General features: G+C 46.2%; 2 protein-coding genes and 1 long non-coding RNA gene across 8 annotated transcripts in view; 1 reads left to right on the forward strand and 2 right to left on the reverse strand.

Annotated features, from left to right (window-relative positions):
- SMPDL3B (sphingomyelin phosphodiesterase acid like 3B) overlaps positions 1–26,225 on the reverse strand; it is a 241,181-nt gene that overhangs the window by 85,750 nt on the left and 129,206 nt on the right. The gene's annotated exons all lie outside the window — the stretch shown is intronic.
- EYA3 (EYA transcriptional coactivator and phosphatase 3) overlaps positions 1–26,225 on the reverse strand; it is a 144,383-nt gene that overhangs the window by 11,418 nt on the left and 106,740 nt on the right. For all 4 annotated transcript variants that reach the window (XM_050932327.1, XM_050932326.1, XM_050932325.1 and 1 more), the window contains 6 exons: positions 23,959–24,048; positions 20,151–20,209; positions 17,430–17,590; positions 4,056–4,170; positions 3,033–3,154; positions 1,551–1,651 (listed from right to left, as the gene is read on the reverse strand). In XM_050932327.1, coding sequence (XP_050788284.1) covers positions 1,551–1,651; positions 3,033–3,154; positions 4,056–4,170; positions 17,430–17,590; positions 20,151–20,209; positions 23,959–24,048 — 648 coding nt within the window. The remainder of the gene's footprint in view (positions 1–1,550; positions 1,652–3,032; positions 3,155–4,055; positions 4,171–17,429; positions 17,591–20,150; positions 20,210–23,958; positions 24,049–26,225) is intronic.
- Positions 10,740–13,222, forward strand: LOC127039156 (uncharacterized). The gene is made up of 2 exons (XR_007770902.1): positions 10,740–10,850; positions 11,479–13,222. It is a non-coding gene; the product is annotated as an uncharacterized LOC127039156 (long non-coding RNA).

Here is a 26,225-nt window from a genome sequence, read left to right on the forward strand (position 1 = left end):
GCAAGTTCTGGTGGGTTGCTGGCCAGACCAGTGCCAATGCAAGTGTGCTGGAGGTTAAGTCTGTAGAGACCCTCTGGTTTATTGGTGACATTGCTCACAGAAGTCAGTGGTGAAGGGTCTCTGCTAAACTCCAATAGAGAGGCATGTCCTGGGGATGGTGAGGAGGACAACTTCTCTTCCATAGGCAGCACTGATAGAAAAGGTGGCACTGGTGCCAAGGAGTGTGTGGGTGCTAGTGTATATGTCTGTGTCGAGTGCTGCCCTGGTTCACTCCCAGTCTGTACTGCCAGTACCAGAATCATCATCAATGGAGGTACTTCTGGTACCTGTACCAGTGAAGTCTGCTACAGCACAGTGTGCTTCTCTCCACTCATCTTTGTTGCCACATATGACTTGGTCAGCTTGTCTCCCAATGTTTTCCTGTGATCCTTATTATGGGAGGACACTGAGCTCCTGCTCTGATGGCTAGGGAGACCCCTCTTTAAACCCTATTTCCATGTCTGGGCTACTGATGGCTTGGCACTAATGTCCACACTGCTGACAGTGTTGGCTCTGGCTTCAGTGCTGTTTTGTTTGCATAGGTCTTTGGCATGGCCTGCCTGCTGTGCTGGAAGATGCAGGCTTGATCACTAAAGGGGTCTGAGCTTGGCTCTTCTGCATCCAATGTCACTCTCGTAGCTTGCTCCAGAAGACAAAGATTCAGCTTCATATCCCTTGACTTGTGGGTTCCTGCAGGGAGGATAGGCAGACCAAGTCCTTGCTTGGGATGCGAGGCTCTCCCCAGCAGAACAAGTACCTGCCGTGCCTGTCATTCTGAAGAATCACACCATTGCAGGAGGGTTGGGGCTAGAAGGCAGCATGTTTTGAGTCTGCCATTTGAGTCTGTACAGGGGGGCTGTCTCTATGGGCAGGTTGTACAGGGGATCTGCAAGCAACTGTTAGTTTGACAAGCGCTAAGAACAGAGTAGGCCAATAAAAATAAAGAATAAAGGTGGTTCTGAAGAATCTCAGAAGATCTGAAGGAGTTTTTTGATAAGTTTAGCTGAAGTGAAAGACTAGTGGGTTGGACACCATCTAGGCTCAGTCTCGCAGCCATGGGTGGTAAGAAGGAATTGAGGGAGAGTTGCGGTTGCCTGTCCTTTCTGACCTGGTAGGGGAGTACGAGGAGACACAGGGCACATGTTTGTCCCTGCCAGGTACTGCAATCCAAAAGAATCCAATCTCATGCATGTGAGATGCATGCACACCCTACAGTGGATCCTCATCGACGCACACAATGGAGAACACTACAGGAGTGCAATGTGACAGAGTTAATGCTGGCAACGGCACCAGAAGGTAAAGAGACCAAGGGATCACAGCTACACAGAGACAAGAGAGGAAGAGCAGGATGGAGTGCACATCACAGGAGGATCGGGGAGGAACTCCACACCACTGGGGAGCAGCCAGGGAAGAAGAGCCAAGCCCCAGAAGCAAAGTCTGTGGAAAAGAAGAGCAGTCCAGGTCCCAGTTCGCATCAGCCCCACACCTGGGCTGCAGTCTCAGACACTCACCTGTTTAGCTGCTATCTCTTCATCGCGCCCATCTCCGATCACCACATATGTTACTTTCTTTCCAAATCGTGACACAATCCTCTCAAAACAGCTCTCTTTACCTGCCAAAACACACCTTAATGGTGAATGCTCATAGGAGCAGCACTATCCACCCCAGCACGGGCCAACCTTCCTGGCCAAAGGAAAACTGTCGTTTGGTTCCTTTCACAAGGCTACCATCTCCTTGGCAAGGACAGAACACCTGCTTTGGACTCTACTGGTACAAGCTGTTCCTATTCACATGAGCAGTTGGGGAGAGCCAGGAATCAGGATTTCTCATTTGCACAGTGCCCTGATTTCCTATCCCAGGATAGAGAGATGGTCATTTTCAAAGCACACAATACAAATACTGGCTCCGTCTCTGATGGGGGAGCCCCAGTCCATGTCTTTTTCAAATCCAGTACTGGGCTGTCTAGAAGGAAGAGTTCACAGCCACTGCAGACTAGGAGAGTTGGGCACTAAGGAGAGATTTGTCTGTGTCTGCCACTCCTTCCACAAGGACTGGCTGGAAACACTGAGCAACTATAGATCTAGCTCCAGTGACTAGATGGGCCCGTCTGCCATATCCAGGCCATTTGAGGGGTGCATGCCAAGGGGTTCCCCAACAGGACTGCTAGCCAATTCAGACATCACAAAGCACTACGCCATTCCCGAGAGGGTGCAGTACACTCCCCCACCCAGCTGGCTCTACTGTCCAGTGCTGAGGAGGGTAAAGTCATGGCCTTGCCCTCATACTCTGTCAGGTATCTAGCTCCCAGAGGCATGCCAGCAGGGCCTGTGCTCTCCATGGGATTCTGGCCAGAACCAGGGCCCTCCCTTCTCCTGCACATCCCAACACAGGGCTTGACCAAAACTGGAGCTTGAGAGGGACAGTGGGACTCTGCCAATTGAGCAAAGCTTCTTTCCAGTCCCTTTAGCAATGGCTGCCTGCTGCAGCACTATATGCCAAGTGGCTGCAGACTCTCTTTATTTCCTAAAGAGATTTTACTGAAGAGTCTTAAATCTCAAATATCTACTGATAAGAATGTGTTAAAACAATCTGAATACTTCAGGAGCAGTACTGAAGCCATATTCTGTGCTGTCTGTGGAGTGCCCAACGATAAGGATGAGGGCAGAAGTCCTCAACTGGCAGTCTTGGGCAGTGCTGTTCAAAAACTTAGCTGTGTTACTGGGGACTTGTCTACATTAGGGTTTTTGCATCAGGGCAGCTACCCGAGTGTCAAACTGGCATGGATATTCTGCACCAGTGTAAAGTGGGGTTTATCCCAGGATAAGCTGTGAAGGTACAAGCCCTGTGCAGTCCATCCACATTGGCGCTGTAGCAACAGTGCTAAAATCCCTGACATAGTTGAGCCCTGGCTCTCCCTCTAGAGGTCCCAGCCAGCACTCCCAAACAGGCACCCCTTGGCAACAGCAAAGAGCTATTTGGAGCAATAACCATACCTATTTTTGTAGCACTATAAATATTTTCAATGGGGAACACTTCTCCCAAGCCGTACAAGAGAACTTTGGCGAGAGCTGGCACCAGCTGTGTTGTCGTGATCAGGACATTCACACAATTTTTTCTAAAGGGTAAAAGAAGAAACAATGAAAAACAGCCATGGCAGAGGATGCAGGGGCTGGCTCTGGAGAGCTGGCTTAGGCAACCACAGCAGGGGCCACGTGCTTTGCTGGACACTGCTGTACCTTTCAAAGCAGATCACGATTTAGCCTCTCTCTTTCTGCCTGCTGAAAAAGTCTCCTCCTTGCTCTCCCCCTCATCCCTCTCTTACATTTAGCGCTTTTTGTACATCCCTCCTCTTCTTTAAACTGCATTCAGTGCCTTTAACAGTAGCTGGGCTCTGTCTGTCAGTATTGCTTTCTGTTCCAAGTCACTGACATGAGCACGCAAGTCAGTTTGAGTCTGAGCTAAGAACACAGCAGCAAGGCAATATGCTGTTATGCAGAAGTCCGTCCCTCACTCCCCTGGGGTGGGGGAAGCAGCATCTTTGGCCACTGGAAAAGGAGCACTCAGTTTCAGTTCCTTTGACTGATGCTTACATGGACATTAACAAACACCTGCCAAAGCCACGCCCAGCCTACTTTCGCCAAACAGAGGGCTGCTGTATCCCAGGTCTCTAAGGGGGCAGGAAACACAAAGTGGGAGGGAACAGAGTGAGCCCAGGGGATCCCTTCCAAAAATTATATCAAATGCTGCTAAGGAATAGGTAGCTAGAGGAAGCTGTGCATGGATACTGCAACCATTAGCTGCAACCTTTTGCTCTGCTTTTTGGCACTGGTGTGTTGCCGTAATGCTGGACAAGCAGCAGGGTAAGAAGATCACTATGCCTGAGCACCCTGCCCCTCCACAAGTTCTGCTGAGTTACCCTCTGTTCTGATAGAGGCATGGGCACTGCAGCGGGGCCTGGGCAGCTAGTCATTGACAGTTACTGTTGGAGTGACACATACTTGGCCCCATTTCCGTACCTGGACTGTATGAGAAGTAGGGATTTTAATGCAGTTCCCAGCCAGGAATCCGTTAACACTTCTATATCAGCCCGTAGTCTCTGCAAAGCTTCCCTCTTCTGTGGGCTGAGGAGGCCTATAGGAGGTGCAGACAAACAAAAAGCTCCTTAGAAAACCATATTTCCCCAAGTAGAAGTATTGTCCAATGCAGAGAACTGCCCCATTTGGACCTCAAGGTAACTGCAGTGCTTTCTGGTCTGATGGGCTGGAAAAGGCATGTTAGAAGGGTTGTTTTCAAACCTGGCTGTGAGATTAAGAAAACAGAAGCTGGTAAGTCAGTTTCCATGCACATAGGTGACACGGCTGGGAAGTCAGGATTGTAACTGGTGTTTGAATTCTACGGAGTGTGGGGAAGAGGAAACAGGGCAGGCATTTCGTGATACTTTGACAGGATTGCGTAAAACTAACTCTTAGAGGACTGACAGTACAATCTGTTCCATTTTGTTCCATTCCAAAGTGCACTGAGTGAAGGACAAGGAGCTAGGTAGGAACTCCTGGGTTCTATTCACAGTCCTGACACTGACTTACTGTGTAGCCTTGGGCAAGTCTATAACCTCTATGTATCTGAACTTCCCCATCTGTAAGAAAGGAAAAATGCTGACCTAACTACCTCAACATTGGGGCAAAGATATCTGTGCAGCACAATGAAGCAGTAAAGCACTATATTTATAGATTCATAGGGCCTGAAGAGACAATTCTGATCATCCCATCTGACTTCCTGCATAGCACAGGCCAGAGAATTCCATCCAGTAAATCCTGTACCAAGTCTAGAATGTATGTTTGAGAGCTAGAGTACAGATCTTTTAGAAAGAGACTTCCAACTTTAGTGAGAAGACTTAAATACAAGGGTTAGTAGTGCTGTCACTAGTACATTTGCACATCCCACTACCGCTCTAGGGTTAGTGTGGGCAATACAGAGTTTTGGGATCATTAAGAGAACACTTTGTGGGAGGAAGGGAAGAGAAGAAACTGGATAAGGAATTCAAAGAATTCTGCCAACAAATTTTAATAAAAAGACGCACCAAACTGTGGGCCCAGCATTCTGAACAGAGCACACAGCACACATTTCAGGAAAACTCGCTGCAGTTAAGGATGAATCCAGTGAACCTAAGGAGACGTAGGCAGTGTGATAATGTGCAACACTTCATACTCCTCACCAGCTAACATTGTGCCAATTCACCTCAGTCCTGACCTCTAGCAACGATAGTCCAGCACCACACCAACACGAGCTAAGCCTGGGTAATGCAAACAAGGCCTAACATGCTGCAATTCCAGTTGAGGGATTCTCCATCTCACATCACAAACCAGTGTCATTCTGCACTCTGTACTGCTGAACAACCTTTTGAATATCTCCTTTTTTCACATGGGAAACAAATTAAGATTTGTGAAAATAAATGTTGTTAAGTGTAGAATGGTTTATTTCGAGCTATTTAAGGCGAGCAATATGGAGCTCCAATGGGAAATTTTACATTTAATGCAAAGATTATAACCTGCTAAAGGCACTGGAGACTGATCAAGGCGATCTGCATAACTAGCAAATGGCATCAGATTGCCTTTCAGTTCTGGCCTTTCAGTTCAGTTCAGAGTCTCAATGCGTGGATGAAACAATGGTGTAGAGAAGAGGGGTTTAGATTTATTAGGAACTGGGGAAACTTTTGGGATGGGGGAGCCTATACAGGAAGGATGGGCTTCACCTAAACCAAAGTGGAACCAGATTGCTGGCACTTAACATTAAAAAGGTTGTAGAGCAGTTTTTAAACTAGGAGATGGGGAAAAGCTGACTGCTGCAGAGGAGCATGTGGATCGGACACAGACTTCTCTTAGGGGACAGTCTATTGATAGAGATTCTCTAGGTTCTAGTCAAGAGGAGAGGATGGAAGAGGATAAAGTATGGGCCAGATCAGACGAGAAACATTCACATAAAGAATCCGACACATCAGAAAAGGGCAGATAAATAAACAGTGACAAGTTTTTAAAATGCTTGTACACAAATGAGAAAGTTACTCACCTTGCAGTAACTGAGGTTCTTCGAGATGTGTGTCCCTGTGGGTGCTCCACTCTAGGTGACGGTGCATCCCGGCGCCATTGATCAGAGATTTTCGGTAGCAGTGCCTGGTTGGGACGCACGCACTCAGTTGGTATCTCCCGTCTCGTTGGAAGCTTCCTGAGTGCGTGCGCCCTACACCCTCCTCAGTTCCTTCCCTACTGTGGAGAATCATACTAGTACTCCAAAGTAGAGGGGAGGAGGGCGGGGAGTGGAGCACCCACAGCGACACACATCTTGAAGAACCTCAGTTACTGCAAGGCGAGTAACTTTCTCTTCTTCTTCGAGTGCTGTCCCTGTGGGTGCTCCACTCTAGGTGAATGTGTAGCAGTACCCACTATGGTTGGTGGGACTTTGGAGATGCAGCAGTGAGTATTGTAAATAGTACTGTATGGTCTACTATGGTGTCTGCCGTGGTGTCTTGCGTGAGAGCATAGTGTTTTGCAAACGTGTGTTCAGATGACCCCATAGCCACTTTGCAGATGTCAGGAATGGGAACATTGTGTAGGAAGGCAACGGATGTCGACATGGCTGGAGTGGAATGAGTTCTAATGCTTTCGGGCGGTTGAAGATTTTGCGCATGGTAACAGGATCTGATGCAGTCAGAGATCCACTTGGATAGACGTTGTTTAGAGATAGCCGTACCTTTCGATCTTTCGGTAATGGAAACAATGAGTCGTGGGGACTTCCGAAATGGTTTGGTCCTGTCTAAATAACAGGCGATTGCTCGCCTGACGACAAGAGTATGCAGGGTTGCCTCTTACGGAGTCTTGTGAGGTTTGGGATAGAAAGTAGTTAAGTATATAGGTTGGTTGAGGTGGAAGGTTGATACCACCTTAGGAAGAAATTTAGGATGTGGTCTCAAAGTGACTTTGTCTTTGGAGAAGATTGTGTAGGGAGGGTGGGCCATCAGGGCGCTCATTTCACCAACTCTCCCTGCTGATGTTATGGCAACTAAGAAAGCCACTTTCATGGACATATGAAGATGAGAGGAGGTAGCCAAGGCCTCAAATGGAGGTTTCATGAGAGCATGAAGAACAAGGTTAAGATTCCATGCAGCCACTGTTGGGTAAATTTCAGGGTAGAGATTTTGCAGGCCCGTGAGAAAGCGTTTTATGGTGGAGTGCGTAAAGAATGAATAACTGTCTAATAGGTCATGGAAGATGGTAAGCGCCGCCAGGTGCACTTTGATGGAGCTGAGCGAAAATCCTTCCTGTTTTAGTTTCAGGAGGTAGTCTAGAATGTTAGGGAGGGTCACGTTATTGAGTGCTAAGTGATTACGTGAGCATCGGGGCGAAACGCTTCCACTTCTGCAGGTAGGTTTTACGAGTGGAGTCTTCCCTACTGTGCAGGAGGACATATTGGACTTGCTCGGAACAGGCTAGTTCATGGGTTTCGAACCATGAAGGAACCAGGCTGTGAGGTGGAGCTTTTGGAGTTGGGGTGAAGAACCCGTCTGTTGTCCTGGGAAATGTGGTCTGGCCTGTTGGGGAGAACCCATGGGTGACGGGAGGATATGCAGAGTAGGTAGGGATACCACATCTGTCGTGGCCAAGCCGGGGCAATAAGGATGACCCAGGGCTTGCCTTCCGCAATCTTCCGAAGAACCCTGTGTAACAGAGGGATTGGTGGAAGGCGTACAGGAGGGAGTTGTTCCATGGGATGAGGAATGCATCTCCAAGGGATGCAGTCCCGAGTCCCGCTCTGGAGCAAAACAGAACATTTTCAATTCTGGGTCGTGGCAAAGAGATCTATTGACGAGGTGCCCCAGAGGGAGAAGAGCTGTTGGAGTACTGCGGGGTGCAGTTCCCATTCACGTTGTGTCAGGAAGTGCCTGCTGAGTGCATCGGCAGTCGTGTTGCGGCAGCCTGGTAGGCAGGAAGTGATGATTTGTATTCGACGTCGTATGCACCAATTCCATACTTGAATGGCTTCCATGCAAAAGGAATGTGATCAGGCTCCCCCTTGTCGGTTTATGTAGTACATGCATGCTATGTTATCTTTTAAGGCTCAAAGAGATTTGTTCTTTCTGAGGGGAAGAAAGTGAAGGCATGCTCACCTCACAGCTCTGAGCTCTAAGAGATTTATGTGTAGGTGCGTCTCTGATGCGGACCACCGGCCTTGTGCCGCCCTAGGTGCGCTCCCCAACTGATTAGGGAAGCGTCTGTGGTGAGCATGAGCATTGGGGAACATTGCTGGAAGGAAACCCCTGTGCAGAGGTTTTCTGGACTTGTTTACCAATGCTGGGAAGCTATAACATTGGGAGGAGGAGTTAGCAGCATCCCTAAGATGTGTCTGTTGGGTTTGAAATTGGAAATGAGCCAGCCCTGGAGACATCTCATGTGTAGCCTGGCGCGGTGAACCACGAAAGTGGTGGCTGCCATGTGACCAAGGAGCTGTAGGCAAAGTCTTGCCTGTGTCCTGGGATGAATAGAGAGCGTGCGTTTGAGCTGCGTGATAGCGAGAAATCTGTGATATGGGAGTGAGGCCCTGCTCTGGATTGAGTCGAGATGAGCTCCAATGAACTCGATCTGTTGTTTAGGTGTCAGAGTGGATTTTGGATGTTTATTTGGAGGCCCAGGCTGTGAAAGAGGGAGATGGCGAAACGGGTAGCTTGAAGTGTCTTGCCATAGGAGTTGCTCTTGATAAGGCAATCGTCCAGATATGGGAACAGCGTGACCCCGTGTTTGCGGAGGTGAGCCACGACCACGGCTAGAGTCTTGAAAAAAAACTCTCGGTGCTGTGGCGGGTCCGAAAGGAAGAACTCTGTATTGAAAATGGTCATGACCGATTGCGAATTGTAGGAAGCGTCTGTGAGCTGGATGAATTGATATATGAAAGTAAGCATGCTGTAGGTCGAGGGCTTTGAACCAGTCCCCTTGATCCAGTGCAGGTATTATTGTGCCCAGTGTGACCATCTTGAATCTTTGTATCCTCACGAATTTGTTCAGTCGGCGTAGATCTAGTATAGGCCTCCATCCTCTGGTCTTTTTCTGAGTTAGAAAGCAATGGGAGTAGAAACCTGACCCTTGATTTTGCGTCGGCACAGGTTCCACTGCACCTAGTTGTAGAAGATGCACCACTTCTGTGCGAAGTAAGTGGTCGTGAGAACGGTCCCTGAAGAGGGACAGGGAAGGGTAGGAGGGTAGGAGAAAGTTTGTCCTTATCAAAAGGGAGATCCTCCACTTTGGTCTGCAGTTCTTTGGGGATGCCAGATGCAGAGAGCCATGAGGATCTGCGCATAACCACAGCAGTTGCAGTTGTACAGGCTGCTGTGTCTGCCGTGTCTAGAGATGCCCGTAGGGCCGTTCTGGAAATCAGTTGGCCCTCAGTCAGGATTGATTTGAAGTCTGCTCTCATATCCTCTGGAATGTAGGAGGCAAATTCAAAAGTTTAGTGTAATTATCAAAGTTGTAACTGGCTAGGGGAATAGAATAGTTTGCAATTCTGAATTGTAGTGTGGAGGACATATAAACCTTGCGGCCCAAGACATCAAGGCGTCTAAGGTCCTTGTCTTGCAAGGTGGGTTGATATTGTGACTGTTTCGTACTCTGTGCAACTGCATCCATTACAAGGGAGTTCGGTGGTGGATGAAAAAAAATAGGAAGTCAGCGTCCATAGCAGGGATATAGTATTTACGTTCGGCCTTTTTGCAAGTTGTACTAAAGACGCTGGGGTTTGCCAGAGAGCGTCAGCCGGCTCCAGGAGTGCTTGGTTTATAGGGAGCGCGATTTTTGAGGGTGCAGACGGTTGAAGGATTCTGAGGAGTCTGTGTTGCATTTCCTGAACCTCTTGAAAGGGGATATCTTGACTGAGTGCCACCCTCCTGAAAAGTTCTTGAAATTGTTTACAGTCGTCCACGGCCCGTGGAGGCGGAGGGAGGAGGGCTCCTTCCAGGGTTAATGGAGAGTTAAGGATATGGCGTAACTTGCATACTCAGGAGAGGGCTCAGGCACCTTAGAAGTGGACGGAGCAGGAGATTGATGCACAAAAGGAGGATGACGCCAAGGGTACCGCTGAGGCCAAGGCATAGGGTAGGAGAACCCAGGTGTTGCCCATGGGGGGACGAAGTAGGGAAACTGAGGCTGGTGGTCTTGAGCCATGACCTGAGGTGGCAGAGGTGCCTGTGGAGGAGAAGCAGGAGGGGAGAACTCCGTTTGCTGCTGTAAATCAAGTTCACCGTCAGTGAAAACCAGTTCAGGTGGAGAGAGCGGCGGTTCAAAAAATGAGCCCTGTGTACCTAGGAGCGGAGAGTGAGGCTCAGGTGGCACTGAAAGGTCACATTGAGTGAGAAACTGTTGCTCCTGCTCCCTGGGCTGAGCTGAGCCTGCTCTCTGCTCTAGCTCATTAGCAGGAGAAAGTGCAAGAGACAGTAGTGCTGCAGACTGCTTGGAGGTGCCCTGCAGGGCATCTGCTACTGGTCCCCGGGTGGAAGATAGCCTCAGTGCCAACGTTTTTCTCCCTGCAGGGGAACAGCGCGCTGCCGGCGCCACGGCCGTTTGAGGTGCCGAGGAGCAGCGCGCTGCCGGCACCACGGCCGTTTGCGGTGCCAAGGAGCAGCGCGCTGCCGGCACCACGGCCGTTTGCGGTGCCAAGGAGCAGCGCGCTGCCGGCACCATGGCCGTTTGCGGTGCCAAGGAGCAGCGCGCTGCCGGCACCACGGCCGTTTGCTGTGCCGAGGGGACCAGAGCCACAAGGACCTTCCTGACATGGTAGGTCGGGTCCCTGCCTCTGCATTCTGTCAGAGCTGTGGCTGAGGCATTAGAAAAAGCTGAGGCACCTGCGTTTGGTGCTGTCAGCACAGAAGGTAGGGATCTCCCGGGAGACCCCCTACCCTTGTTAAAGTCTCTCCTATGAGACTGTTCTGCTTCTTGCCTCTGCTCCAGGGAGGGTGAAGCAACGCTGCCCACCGGTTCCGATCTGGCTGGGGAACGTGTGGGAGCGGGTTTAACCTTTCCCATCTCTGAAAGCGGCTGTAAGGATTTTTCCATCATCAGCATTTTGAGCCGCAGATCCCTGTCGCGACAAGCTCTTGACTTGAGGCTCGCGCAAGGGAGGCACTTCACAGGGATTTGGGTGTCCTCGAGGCACTTCACACAGTATGAGTGCCCATCTGTCCGCGGCATGGATTCCTGACAGGAAATACACCATTTGAATCCTGAAGCTCCTGTCATTATGAATTAGAGATGGCCGAGGAGAGTGTCTCAATGCGAGACAAGCCTGAGGGATTTTTTTTTTTTTTAAACTAAGTAACTAACTATGTAACTACACTCAAGGAAGGGAAACAACTGGGATGTAATTAATAATTATTTCTATGTTCTTTGTTACTGTTTCCTATAGAGACCAGGGAAGAGAAGGCAGCACTGCCTCGAGTTCCGTCTTCGGCCGAGGATGGTTGAGAAGGAACTGAGGAGGGTGTGGGGCACACACACTCAGGAAGATTCCAACGAGACGGGAGATACCAACTGAGTGCGTGCGTCCCAAGCAGGCACTGCTACCGAAAATCTCCGATCAACGGCGCCGGGACACACCATCACCTAGAGTGGAGCACCGACAGGGACAGCACTCGAAGAAGAAGCTAGAAGTCTAAATATTAAGATGAGTGAACTAGAGTGCCTTGTGATAAAGGAGGATATTGATATGATAGGCATCACAGAAACCTGGTGGAGTGAAGACAGTCAATGGGACACAATCATTCCATGGTACAAAATATACTGGAAGTACAGAACGGGTCACGCGTGGGGTGGGGAAGTGGCACTATATGTGAAAGAAAATGTGCAATCAACTGAAGTAAAAATCTTAAGTGAATCCACATGTTCCATAGAATCTCGATGGATAGTAATTTCATGCTCTAATAAGAACATAACATTAGGGATCTATTATCGACCACCTGACCAGGACAGTGATAGTGACGATGAAATGCTAAGGGAGATTAGAGAGGCTGTCAAAATAAAGAACTTGATAATAGTGGGGGATTTCAATTATCCCCATATTGACTGGGAACATGTCACCTCAGGACAAAAAGACAAAATTTCTCGATACTTTAAATGACTGCTTCTTGGAGCAGCTAGTACAGGAACCCACTAGGGGAGAGGCAATTCTCGATTAAGTCCTGAGCGGAGCACAGGATCTGGTCCAAGATGCAACGCTCAGCAGCAGCTCCAGGCATCAACGCTCCAAGTGTTCGCCTGGGGCGGCAAGCCGTGGGGGGCAGCCTGCCAGTCCCTGTGAGGGTGGCAGTCAGGCAGCCTTTGGCGGCTTGCCTGCAGGAGGTCCGCCGGTCCCGCAGATTCGGCGGCAATTCGGTGGCGGGTACGCTGAATCTGTGGGACCAGGGACCTCCCACAGGCGTGCTGCCGAAGGCCGCCTATCTGCTGTGCTTGGAGCAGCAAAAAAGCTAGAGCTGTCCCTGGTAATGCTTGGAAGTAGCATAATACAATAACTTTTAACATGCCTGTGGTGGGCAGAACACTTCAACAGCCCAACACTGTGGCATTTAACTTCAGAAAGGGGAACGATGCAAAAATGAGGGGGTTAGTTAAACAGAAATTAAAAGGTTCAGTGACTAGAGTGAAATCCCTGCAAGCTGCATGGACACTCTTCAAAGACACTGTCATAAACAGATGGTTAAGGGTTAATGTCTCTTTTACCTGTAAAGGGTTAAGAAGCTCAGTGAACCTGGCTGACACCTCACCAGAGGACCAATGGGGGGACAAGATACTTTCAAATCTTGATGGAGGGAAGTCTCTGTTTGTGTTGTTCGCTCTTGGGACAAAGAGGGACCAGACGTACAACCAGGCTCTCCAAATCTTTCTGAATCAGTCTTTCATGTTTCAAAATTGTAAGTATAGCCAGGCAAGGCGGATTAGTCTTATGTTTGTTTTCTTTCAACTTGTGAATGCTTTTCCTTTTGCTGGAAGGATTTTTACCTCTGTTTGCTGTAACTTTGAATCTAAGGCTGGGGGGGCAGGGGAGGTCTCTCTAGTCTATATGAATCTGAATACCCTGTAAAGCATTTTCCATCCTGATTTTACAGAGATAATTTTTACTTTTTATTTCTTTAATTAAAAGCTTTCTTTTTTAAGAGCCTGACTGATTTTTTCCTTCTTTTAAAATCCAAGGGATTGAGTCTGAACTCACCAGGGATTGGTGGGGGGGAAAGGAGAGGGGCAAGGTTAATTTCTCCTTGTGTTCAGATCCAAGGGGTTTGGATTTGTGTTCTCCCAGGGAAGGTTTTGGGGAACAGGAAGTGTGCCAAACACTATATTTTTGGCTGGTGGCAGCGTTGACAGACACCATAATACAGGCCCAACTTAAATGTATACCTCAAATTTAAAAAACACAGTAAAAGAACTAAAAAAGAGCCACCGTGAAGAAGCAGTGGGAGATAAAAAGGCATGTTTTAAAAAGTGGAAGTCAAATCCTAGTGAGGTAATAGATAGGAGCATAAACACTGTAAAATTAAGTGTAAAAATGTAATAAGAAAAGCCCAAAAGGAGTTTGAAGAAAAGCTAGCCAAAAACTCAGAAGGTAATAACAAAATGTTTTCTAAGTACATCAGAAGCAGGAAGCCTCCTAAACAACCAATGGGGCCCCTGGACGATAGAGATACAAAAGGAGCACTTAAAGACGATAAAGTCATTGTGGAGAAACTAAATGGATTCTTTGCTTCAGTCTTCACGGCTGAGGATGTTAGGGAGATTCTCAAACCTAAGCCGGCTTTTGTAGGTGACAAATCTGAGGAATTGTCACAGATTGAGGTGTCACTAGAGGAGGATTTGGAATTAATTGATAAACTTAACAGTAGCAAGTCACCGGTACCAGATGGCATTCACCCAAGAGTTCTGAAAGAACTCAAACGTGAAACTGCAGAACTAACAACTATGGTTTGTAACATGTCCTTTAAATCAGCTTCTGTACCCAATGACTGGAAGATAGCTAATGTAAAGCCAAAAATTAAAAAGGGCTCTTTAGAGGTGATCCCAGCAATTACAGACCAGTAAGTCTAACGTCAATACCGGGCAAATTAGTTGAAACAATCATGAAGAATAAAATTGTCAGACACATAGAAGAACATAACTTATTGGGCAAAAGTCAACATGGTTATTATAAAGGGAAATCATGTCTTACTAATCTATTAGAGTTTTTTGAAGGAGTAGACAAACATGTGGACAAGGGGGATCCAGTGGACTTAGTGTACTTAGATTTCCAGAAAGCCTTTGACAAGGTCCCTCACCAAAGGCTCTTACGTAAATTAAGTTGCCATGGGATAAGAGGGAAGTTCCTTTCATGGATTGAGAACTGGTTAAAAGACAGTAGGGGCATTGCCAGCAGATCGAGGGACGTGATCATTCCCCTCCATTCAACACTGGTTGACGCTAATGCAGTTTTAGGATGCATCAGGCGAGGTATTTCCAGCAAAGATAAGGAGGTGTTAGTACCATTATACAAGGCACTGATGAGGCCTCATCTGGAGTACTGTGTGCAGTTCTGGTTTCCTATGTTTAAGAAGGATGAATTCAAACTGGAACAGTTACAGAGAAGGGCTATTAGGATGATCCAAGGAATGCAAAATTTATCTTATGAAAGGAGACTCAAAGAGCTTGGCTTGTTTAGCCTAACCAAAAGAAGGCTGAGGGGGGATATGATTGTTCTTTATAAATATATCAGAGGGATAAATATTAGGGAGGGAGAGGAAATATTTAAGCTTAGTACCAATGTGGACACAAGAACAAATGGATTTAAACTGGACACTAGGAAGTTTAGACTTGAAATTAGACGAAGGTTTCTAACCATTAGAGGAGTGAAGTTCTGGACCAGCCTTCCAAGGGGTGTAGTGGGGGCAAAAGACATATCTGGCTTTAAGACTAAGCTTGATAAGTTTATGGAGGGGATGGTCTGATGGGATAACCTAATTTTGGCAATTCATTTGGCAACTGATATTTGATTATCAGCAGGTAAGTATGCCCAGTGGTCTGTGATGGGATGTTAGATGGGGTGGGATCTGAGTTACTACAGAGAATTCTTTTCTGGGTGCTGGCTGGTGAGTCTTGCCCATATGCTCAACTGATCGCCATATTTGGGGTTGGGAAGTAATTTTCCTCCAGGGCAGATTGGCAGAGGCCCTGGAGGTTTTTCGCCTTCCTCTGCAGCATGGGGCACGGGTCACTTGCTGGAGGATTCTCTGCAGCTTGAGGTCTTCAAACTACAATTTGAGGACTTCAATAACTCAGACATAGGCTAAGGGTTTGCTACAGGAGTGGATGGGTGAGATTGTGTGGCCTGCGTTGTGCAGGAGGTCAGACTAGACGATCGTAATGGTCCTTTCTGACCTTAAAGTCTATGAGTCTATGGAGTACTGTGTCCAGTTTTGGGCCCCACACTACAAGAAGGATGTGGAAAAATTGGAAAGAGTCCAGCAGAGCGCAATGAAAATGATTAGGGGGCCAGAGCACATGATTTATGAGGCGAGGCTGAGGGAACTAGGATTATTTAGTCTGCAGAAGAGAAGAATGAGGGGGGATTTGATAGCTGCTTTCTACTACCTGAAAGGGGGTTCCAAAGAGGATGGATCTAGATTGTTCTCAATGGTAGCAGATGACAGAACAAGGAGTAATGGTCTCAAGTTGCAGTGGGGGAGATTTAGGTTGGATATTAGGAAAAACTTTTTCACTAGGAGGGTGGTGAAGCACTGGAACGAGTTACCCAGGAAGGTGGTGGAATCTCCTTCCTTAGAGGTTTTTAAGGTCAGGCTTGACAAAGCCCTGGCTGGGGAGATTTAGTTGGGAATTGGTCCTGCTCTGAGCAAGGGGTTGGACTAGATGACCTCCTGAGGTCCCTTCCAACCCTGATATGCTATGATTCTATGACAGGGAACAAAGAGTAGGAATAAATGGTAAATTTTCAGAATGGAGAGGGTAACAAGGGTCAGTGCTAGGACCAAGTCTATTCAACTTATTCATAAATGATCTGGAGAACGGGGTAAAAAGTGAGGTGGCAAAGTTTGCAGATGACACTAAACTGCTCAAGATAATTAAGACCAAAGCAGACTGTGAAGAACTTGAAAGATCTCACAAAACTAAGTGATTGGGCAACAAAACGGCAAATGAAATTTAATGTGGATAAATATAAAGTAATGCACATTGAGAAAAATAACCCTAACTATTCATGCAATATGATGGGGGCTAATTTAGCTACAGCTGATCAGGAAAAAGATTTTGAAGTCATCATGGATAGTTCTCTGAAGACGTCCATGCAGTGTGCAGCGGCAGTCAAAAAAGCAAACAGGATGTTAGGAATCATTAAAAGGGGGATAGAGAATAAAACAGAGAATATCTTATTGCCCTTACATAAATCCATGGTACGCCCACATCTTGAATACTACATACAGATGTAGTCTGCTCATCTCAAAAAAGATATACTGGCATTCGAAAAGGTTCAGAGAAGGGCAACTAAAATGATTAGGGGTTTGGAACGGGTCCCATATGAGAAGAGATTAAGGAAGCCAGGACTTTTCAGTTTGGAAAAGAGGAGACTAAGGGGGGATATGATAGAGGTGTATAAAATCGTGAGTGGTGTGGAAAAAGTGAATAAGGAAAAGTTATTTATTTGTTCCCATAATATAAGAACTAGGGTCCACCAAATGAAATTCATGGGCAGCAGGTTAAAAACAAAAAAGGAAGTTCTTCTTCACACAGTGCACAGTCAACCTGTGGAACTCCTTGCCTGAGGAGGTTGTGAAGGCTAGGACTATAACAGGGTTTTAAAAGAGAACTACGTAAATTCATGGAGCCTAAGTCCATTAGTGGCTATTAGCCAGGAGGGTTAAGGAATGGTGTCCCTAGCCTCTGTTTGTCAGAGGGTGGAGATGGATGGCAGGAGAGAGATCACTTGATCATTACCTGTGAGATTCACTCCCTCTGGGGCATCTGGTATTGGCCACTATTGGAAGACAGATTGGCTAGATGGACCTTTGGTCTGACCTAGTATGGCCGTTCTTGTGGTCAATGCATTTTCAACACATGAAAACGATGAAACATGCCACCAGGGCAGTGGCCATGTCCCTGAAGCTAGGTAATGGAAACAATGAAGGATCTGGGCTCTTCCAAAGGGTGGATCCCATATGCTGTCTTAGGGGCCGCGGCTTTGCTAATGCCCAAGTACCGGGACAAGTAAAAGTTACTGTATGTGGAACAGCTTCCAGCAAGAACTCCGCTTTGTGCATGGTGCTCAAACTCCAGCCTGTGGTCAAGGTTCCAGCACCTGTGCACACATGTGTGGCCTGCACTCACCTCCAACGTTGCTTTTGTGCTTGTCATAGATCTCTCGCACTCTGCGGTAGCGGAAAGCCAGTTTTCTCATCCAGTCCACTCCTCCCTGCGCCCCCACGGTGGAGCTGTGATTTGCGTTGCTTCCTGAGCCAGTGAAGCCGTCCGTGGAGAAACTGTAGTTACTACAGCAGAAAAACAAACCTGTTACACAAGCTACAGCAGCAGGCTGGCTGACACCCTCCTAACTGGTGATTTTCTAGTTTCACTCTCTGCCCATGGCTGATCAAGCCTCTGGAACCGACAGTCCTTTCCCTCCAGCCCCCTCCATTGCAGGCAGGACCTCCCTCTACATAACAGGCCTGTTCCTCAGCACCAGTGAAGATGGGGACTCTGTGCGCTCACTGGGAAATTTACTTCAATGCTCAACTGGTCTCACTACTGCACCTGAACCATTGCATTCAAAGTGTGAGATTATTCCTCTTTCACTCCATCACCGACAGAAACTGTCTTCTCCTCCCTCAGCTAACACCTCCCAGCTATATAGCATTATATTCCCCTTTAATCACCTCTCCTCCAGGCCATAGTAATCAAATGTAATCACTCTCTTTTCATAGGTCTCTTCTTCTCTCATTGGCATCATCCTTCTTGACCCTCAACTGGGGAGACAGGAAGCACTCCAAGCAGCGTCCCCAGCACAGTCTTAACAGGACAAGAGGTCTTTGCTTTACTGGAAATGCCTCTCTCTACACACACATAATGGCACTTGTTTCTCCACTAAGACTTTCTAAATAAGTCACTTTCCCCTTTTCACTGCTGAGCTCGAACTGCCACATTTCTTGGCTTTGAGACACTGGATTTTTTTTTAAGTGAGAAGTTTTAATAAATTTGTTTAAATTCACAGATATGTATCTAGAACCTAAACTCCTCAAAAGCTAAGTATGTGAATCCCTCCTGGTTTACGGCATCTCACTAACCTCACTTTGCACTTCAGATCATATTGTACTGAGATGCACAAGCCAGAGACTGCCTGTAAGAGCCCATTAGCTACCTCCCTCATTTGTTGGTTACCCATTAAGATCTTGCTGCCTCTCAGCCAACGTGTTCCAGTTTTCTTTGCAGTTGCTTTCTGACTTCCTGCTTTCATTGGCTTCTGTACAAAAAGGTTCCATTGAAATCTAGTTACGTTACCTTTACTGTGTTACCTGTCTACCTCAGGCCAGCAGATCTGTCAAGTGCAGTTTAGGTTTACTGAGCCCATGCTGCTTACTATGCATAATTCTTTCCTCTAGGTATTTAGACAATTTTTTCATAATTCAATCCAAGATTGTCTGGTACTGTATTACACTCAGACTAATGTGTCGGTAGGGTTGCAAGTCTCCCATTAAATAGTCTGGAACCGAATCTGCCTTTTCAATTGTCAGGTAATTGGGTACAACTTCCAAGGTAAGGACATGCCATTATAAATACTGTCAGCGGTATTCTCTAGCCCGTTTAATGACACTTCACACCTTGTTTGCTTTTTTGCACCAAGCTGATGCATTCACAGACATGACCACAACCATAGCCTGGTCTCTTTTTCTGAAGGGTTAATTTGGAAGCCAAGTAGTTCAAATTATTCCTTTCAATGTGCTCTTCCCTGCACTTGTCAATACTGAAGTTCATCTGTCAGCATGTTGCTCTGTCACCTAGTTGTGTTAGGTTCCTCTGAAGTTCCTTGCAGTCTTCTGTGACCATTTTAACTATATTATATTGGTGTCACTTATTTAATGGTCCAACTGTAGTTACATCTCAGACCGACACCTGTGTGTTACGTGAGCCCAGATCACAAAAAGCCTCTCCTCTTGTGTGCGCTACAGCTAGCTACACCTTTTGTGTAAGGGGTCAAGAGGCTGCTTTGCTAAACCCTATCCCAGCTGACCAGTTTCCATGTGAATAGCTGAAATTTTAGAAATTTGTCTTTGGTTTCTCTCAACACTGTGCACTTGCTCTCACTGTCCTAATCTGGGCAAACTGGGAGAGAGGGGGAAAACACTTTCTGAACCCTCTATGGCTGCTTCATCTCTTTGTGGACAGTTTCTTTGGTGTACATTCAATCAAGCCAATTTGCAAAGACCATCATATATGGAGGGGCAGCAGCCAGCCCAAAACCTGACTGCAGAGTGTCCTGGCGAGGGCGGAGATTCAGGCCTAGCAAGTGTGAAGGACACCCCTGCCAGGGAGAAGAAATAAGATGCCAAGGACCACCGCCACCCTCCCTCCTCCAAGGAGAAGCACAGATACCATCCAGACAGTTGAACCAATCTTGTCTCAATACTGTCCTAATATTGCTTTACTTCCAATCAAGGTGTAGAGTTGGTCCAGGGAAAGTGGGAAGCTTAGATTCAGAGATGGCCCCTCTATGATAAAATGTGAGAACCACAAACAAGGGAGTAAGCCTGTGCTGGCCAAAATGATCTAGAAGGCCTTTCTAGCTTGTGTCAACCATTCACCCTAGGTCACAGCTGCACGGTGTCATGTCAAAGACTGTGGCAGGACTTTCAGAGGGCATGATCTCAGACTCTGAGCCTGCTCAAGTTTATCCAGTTTCAACCACCAGATAGTACAACAGAGCACAAAAGTGGTGATGCTGGATTGTTTGGCTAAGTAGCTTCCCCTTCCCCCACAGCTTTTCTTGTAGTAAATCTCTCAAACAGAGAAGCACTAGATCAGTTGCTCACTCCACACACATCTTAAATATACCACCTTAAGTCTTGTCCATTGTCATCTGATGCAACATCTTCTACATGCACCTGGTCACACTCCTGTTGAAGACAAAAGACCCACAGATTGCTGTAGCTGAGGAATGCACTGATATACAACCAGCTAATTTCTGTTCTATGTCCTAATCTTAGATTACCCAACACGATTAGCAAACTGGTTTAGATGAAATCTTCCATCTTGTCTCCCAAAACAAACCTTTCTGAGGTTCAAAGAACTTCACTTAACTTTGCCTCTCACATTTGAGATTTCATTCCTCAGCACCTCTGCACTTGCAGGTTCTGGCCAAGACTGGAACTTAGCACCAGAAATGTCTGGACGGAGTTTGCTCCCATGACATTTCAATTCAGGTTTGTGACTCAAAGGTTCAGAACATTTGAACAAATAATTGAAATTGTCGGAGTTTACCACGATTGAACTTCTGATGCTCACTTAGAGTGACAAAGTGAGTGAGGTGGACCAACTGTGAGCTCCACACAGCATGTCTATGCTGCTGTTAGAAACCCACAACTGGCTCATGCCAGCTGACTCAGGCTCACAGGGTTTGGGTTGTCGGGTTGTTTACTGCAGTGTCGACTTTTGGGCTGGGGCTGGAGCACAGGCTCTAGGACCCTGAGAGGTGGGAAGGTCCCAGAGCTTGGGCTGCAGCCTGAGCCTGGAGATCTACACTGCAATTAGACTGCCACACAGCCCCAGCCTGAGCCAACTGGCACAGGTCAGCTGCAGGTGTCTAGCTGCAGTGTAGACATACCCACAGAGCTCTTCTTCAGCTCTCGGGGAGGCACTCAAGCATCATAGATAAATGCAAGGTGGAACAGATTGTTTAGCATAAGTAGTTAGTACATATTGTAAGGGACAATTCAAGGTAGAGTGGCCCATTACACCTCTGCAGTCATAGGACACAAAGAAGGGGTTAGTGGGTTACAGATTGTTATAAGCAGTCATAAATACAGTATCTCTGTTCAGTCCACGATTTTCAGTGCCTAGCAGAGATATGAATTTAAGCTCCAGAGGTGTTAACAGACCACTCTTCCTTGAATGGTCCCTTAGAGTATGTGCTAGCTACTTATGCAAAACAATCTGTTTAACCTTGAATTTAGCTGTGATGGGGAGTATCTTTCCCAGACCTGAAGAAGAGCTCTGTGTAAGCTTGAAAGCCTGTCTCGCTCACCAACAGAAGTTGGTCCAATAAAATACATTACCTCTCCCACCTTGTCTCGCTAATATCCTGAGATTGATACCTCTGCAGCTATACTGTATGAAGCTCATTTGTTATTTTCACCTTGGCTACCAAATCCACACTGTATTTTACTGTATTTTGTGCCATGCTGAAACATTTGATCAATGATGATCCAAATACAAAATTAATTCCATCCCCATAAAGCAGCCATGGAGACGCGCCACCAGCCTGTAACGCAGTGGCGATATTGCAAACAGTGCAGTGCTGAGTAGAGAAAGAGCCAGTGCAGAATCATATCCCTAAATGCCCTTTTTCTTGAAAATTTTTCCCCTGCTGTTACCACTGGAAGTTACGGTAAGACCACGCGTCTCAAAGAGCTCACTAGCAGCTGCTGGCATTTTAACCACCTTGTGGAGACCTGCCCTGAGCATAGGTGATGTGGCAGTTAAAACTACAGCTCAGCATAATTTTTTTGGCAAATAGTAAATTTGCCAATAAATGCATTGTTCAGGGCACCAAACCCATTAGCAAATTTGGTCTGAATTTGGCAAACAGTTTCAGTCAAAAAAAAGCAACCCCAAACCTGAAAACAAATTTTGAAAATTTAAAAATACATCAATCTGACATTGTTTCAAATCAACATTTCAAATGAAACGTTGGTTCAAATTGACATTCAAAACGTTTGTTTGAGCCAAATGAAATTTTTTCTTTTTTTTCATTTCGTTGAGAAAAACAGAGAAAATTCAGTTTTGGTTTGAAACTAACCTTTTTATTTTGTTTTTATGGTGTTTCTGTCTGGACACCAAACAAACGAGTCAGTCATTGGCTCGGTCTAGTAAAAACACTGGTGGCTGCCTGGAGCCTAGTCTAAACTCCTGATCCCAACATCGCTCTGCCCATTTGAGCTGAAGCAGTGGTAGCAAACATGAGGAAGTGAAGGAAAGAGCTAGTAAAGACACCACCAAGGACCAGGGGAAGCTTTGAATATAGTGCAGGATACAAACCTAAGTGCAGCGCTTGCATCGCTGTTGAGAATTGGGACCCACAGACTCCTTGGTGCCAACGGGCAGAGGGCACAGAGTGCAGGGGTTTTACAGGGATCCCCCGGATCAGAGATCTGCATAATAGTTCACCAGAGGGTGGGATGTGAGAGCTCTGCCAAGAGCCAGTAGTCCACTATGATTCCTAATGATCATAGTGAAATGTGTGTACAGATAATATTTAAGGCATTATGTATCTATACTAAAAATTATGTTCTTAAAGTCTTGAAGTTAAGACAGGTCACCAGGATGTGAGAGAGCTGCGATATGCTCCTTTCAGGCAGGAGGTAACAGATATCTACCTATCTGTCTGGCCATTTGAATATTGTAGGTGAATTGCTGATTGTTTTTAAGTTACATTTTTTCTGTAATACTTTTGTACTTTGTGTCAGAGACAGTAGAGCTGCAGGTGCTGATCTAAATTCAGACGTGCTGGGACAACCACAGTGAACTGCAGGAGAAGTTGCAGCTGAAATCCCCAGTCTAGAGGGAGAAACGCACAAGACTCTGCCCTGAGAAATGTCTCAGACCTCTAGCCATCAGTTAAGTAGGATGCCAGCAAAGCGTCTACAAAAGAGTCAGAAGTGCAGTAACGTCGGAAACTGTGACAGGTGGCAATAGGGAGATTATAGTCAATTCAAAATCCTCACTTCAATGCCTTTAATTAGCCCAAAGTGCATTTCCTACAGTAGTAACATCACAGAACATGTTTACACTTGTATCAAATTCAGGTTAATGCAGCCAAGATTAAGCAATCTCTTATAAATGTCAAGGCAAAATCATGTACGTAGCTCTTTCTACCTTGGAGCACTGAGCTGCCAACAAGAGAGACTGTATTTTGGGCTTTACCATCTCAGACCGTCCAGACTGCACTGTGTGGAGAAGACTTGACAAGCATCATGAGCTGGAACGTGACATAACTTGACTGCTTTCTTTGTAAAGCTCAATGCCAAACAGGGCCAGCAGAAAATTAACAAAAAACTACATTTTTGGAAACACTAATGAAAATTGTTGGCAGTTTTTCTAATATTTGTATTTTTAAAAGCAACTGTGGAGTACACTGAGATGCTCACACATGTAATAGTTCATGGTTCCTGATCTAAACCCAGCAGCTATAGTGTTATCTTTTAAAAATAGAAGTGTATACTCAGGGGCAATGTAAACTAGTATTTATAGTAAGGGACTAGACGTCAGTAAGATCTGATTTCTACTCCCAACCATTTATTTGCAGAATCTGAAGTACTTCCACACCTCCTTGGGTAAGCCATATTTATTATATATAATATTCTAATTTATAATGTATTATTATGATTGGCTGAGTGAAGCGAGGCCTTACACACTTCAACCGCATTTCTGTATTTGTCAATTACAGCAGGCTGATTGACTGAGTGTGTTCCATTTTGTATGATTTTGGCTCACACATCAGCTTTGTTCCTGTACAGCTTTAGTTCTGGTAGATGCTATTAGCTTTTCATATTAAGTTCTGTTTCACACTTGTTTGTGTCATTAGAAATAGTATTCTCATCCGGAAGTTTCTGATGTTTAGGTTCCTGAAGAAACAACTGGCACATACCTCTAAGTCATTGAAAAATAAGTGTGTGTCGGCCACTTCGAAAATCATCTCCTCCATTGTCAGACCTGAGCCAATCACTAGAGTTGGGTCCTGGAAAACAAGACAGGAAAAGAAAGTTTTGCCCTGGTTCTGTACTAAAGTAGAGATAAACCTCTGGCCAATGAAGTTTCACAGGTTTCCCACTGGATCCCAAGGCTAAAATGTGCTGGCATGGGTTGTTGGTTTTTTTCCATACCATTCAATTGTATGGATTGTAATACCCCTAAAATATTGTGGGCACTTGAAGAAAAGCCAGATTCTATTAAAGTATCAAAGTAAAACAAATCAAACTACAGTGCTGTGCAGTTTGGACAGATATACTTCCAGAAGCAAAACAGAAAAATTATTTGTGATTGTTCAGTATGTTTCCGAGAGGCTCTATTTATCTTCACTCTATACTGGAAACTCACTGATTCATACTAATGACAGGGACATACTTTGTTAATCACTGGAGTTAGCAAGAAAGTGACCACACAATAAAAAAGCAAGCTTAATGTGCTTTGCTCATTTATTTTGAAAATTATATAGCAGCTGTAATACTGACATTTTTAAAATGTAAGCCAAAACAAATATTATTTTAGCTTACATTTAAGCACTTAAAATATTTGACAAATGAAACCTCCAAATGATGAAAGTTATATGATCTCAGCACAAAGGGGCTGAAATTACACAGTGCATGATCCTTAATTTCTGCCAGCGTTTGCACTTCAAAAATACATCAATTCATAGCCTTGTACTTAATTAAAATGAACGTGTTTGCAGTCTTCACCTCCTAGCTCTGTAGGTACTTGATCTAGTATTCTCTTCTTTGAAGTGGTTACTCCTTTGTTCAAATAAAAGGAGAGGTTACTTACCTGTAACTGGCAGTTCTTCGAGATGCATGGCCTCTATCTGTATTCCCCTGAGGGTTATACGCATGTGCCATGCGCCCAGGGCCAGAGCTTTTGAAAATAGTAGTGTCCAGTCTGTGCACGTGCCTCTGTATTGCCTCGTGGTTTCGCCTGAGGCGACAAAGGGCAGGCGGACCAACTGTGTCTCCACCGCAGAGGGGAAAGAGAGTGGGATTGGAATACAGATAGGAACCACACATCTCAAAGAAAAAATGGTTACTTACCTCTTGTAACTGTTGTTCTTCGCAATGTGTTGCTCATGTCAATGCCAATAGGCATATGAGCGTGCCACGTGCATGATTGCTGGAAAGCTTTTCCACTAGCGGTACCTGTCGGGTCGGCTATGGAGACCCCTAGAGTGGTGCCTACATGGCGGTGTATACATGTCCCTGGCAACCCGCCACTGCTCAGTTCCTTCTTGCCAGAATATTCCAACAGTGGGGAGGTAGGCGGGATTTGGAATGGACATGAGCAACACATCTCGAAGAACAACAGTTACAAGAGGTAAGTAAACGTTTTTTTCTTCTTTGAGTGATTGCTCATGTACATTCCCATAGGCAACTTCCAAGCAGTTATCCTGGGGGAGGAGTCGGAGTTCAACTAGTTACCAAGTGTAGGACTGCCCTACTAACCGAGCATCATCCCTCGCCTGCTGGGTGATGGCATAGCAGGAAGTGAAGGTGTGAACTGAAGACCAGGTCACAACCTTGCAGATGTCCTGGATAGAGATCTGTGCCAGGAAAGCTGCGGAGGCAACCTGCGCTGTAGTAGAGTGTGCCATAATCGGAGGGGCTGGAACTTCGGCCAGGTCATAGCAAGTCCTGATGCAAGACGTGATCCATGATGAGATGTGCTGGAACAAGATCAGCCTTAGCAATAAAGAACTGCAGTGACTTACGAAATGGCTTTGTGCGTTCAATGTAACATGCTAAGGCACATCTAACATCCAAGGAATGGAACATGTGCTCCCTGTTAGTGGCATGGGATTTAGAAAAGAACACAGGTAAGAATATATCCTGGTTCACATGAAACTGCGAGACAACTTTAGGCAGGAACACAGGGTGGGGGTGTAGCTGCACCTCGTCTTTATAAAATACCATATAAGGCGGTTCAGACGTCAGTGTCCTGAGTTCAGATACCCTTCCAGCAGAAATTATAGCCACTAGAAAAGCCACCTTCCAGGAAAGGGAGGAGAGAGGGGGCCCCATGAGCGAGGACAGGACCAGGTCACAGGGGAACTGGTTGATGTAGTGGGAGGACAAAGTCTGTCTAGCCCCTTAAGAAACCTGCCCACCATGAAGTTACTGAACACTGACCCACCCGCTGTTCCAGAGTGAA

This window comes from Gopherus flavomarginatus, chromosome 22 (genome assembly GCF_025201925.1).
Source record: "Gopherus flavomarginatus isolate rGopFla2 chromosome 22, rGopFla2.mat.asm, whole genome shotgun sequence".
In the NCBI taxonomy this organism is placed as follows: domain Eukaryota; kingdom Metazoa; phylum Chordata; order Testudines; family Testudinidae; genus Gopherus; species Gopherus flavomarginatus.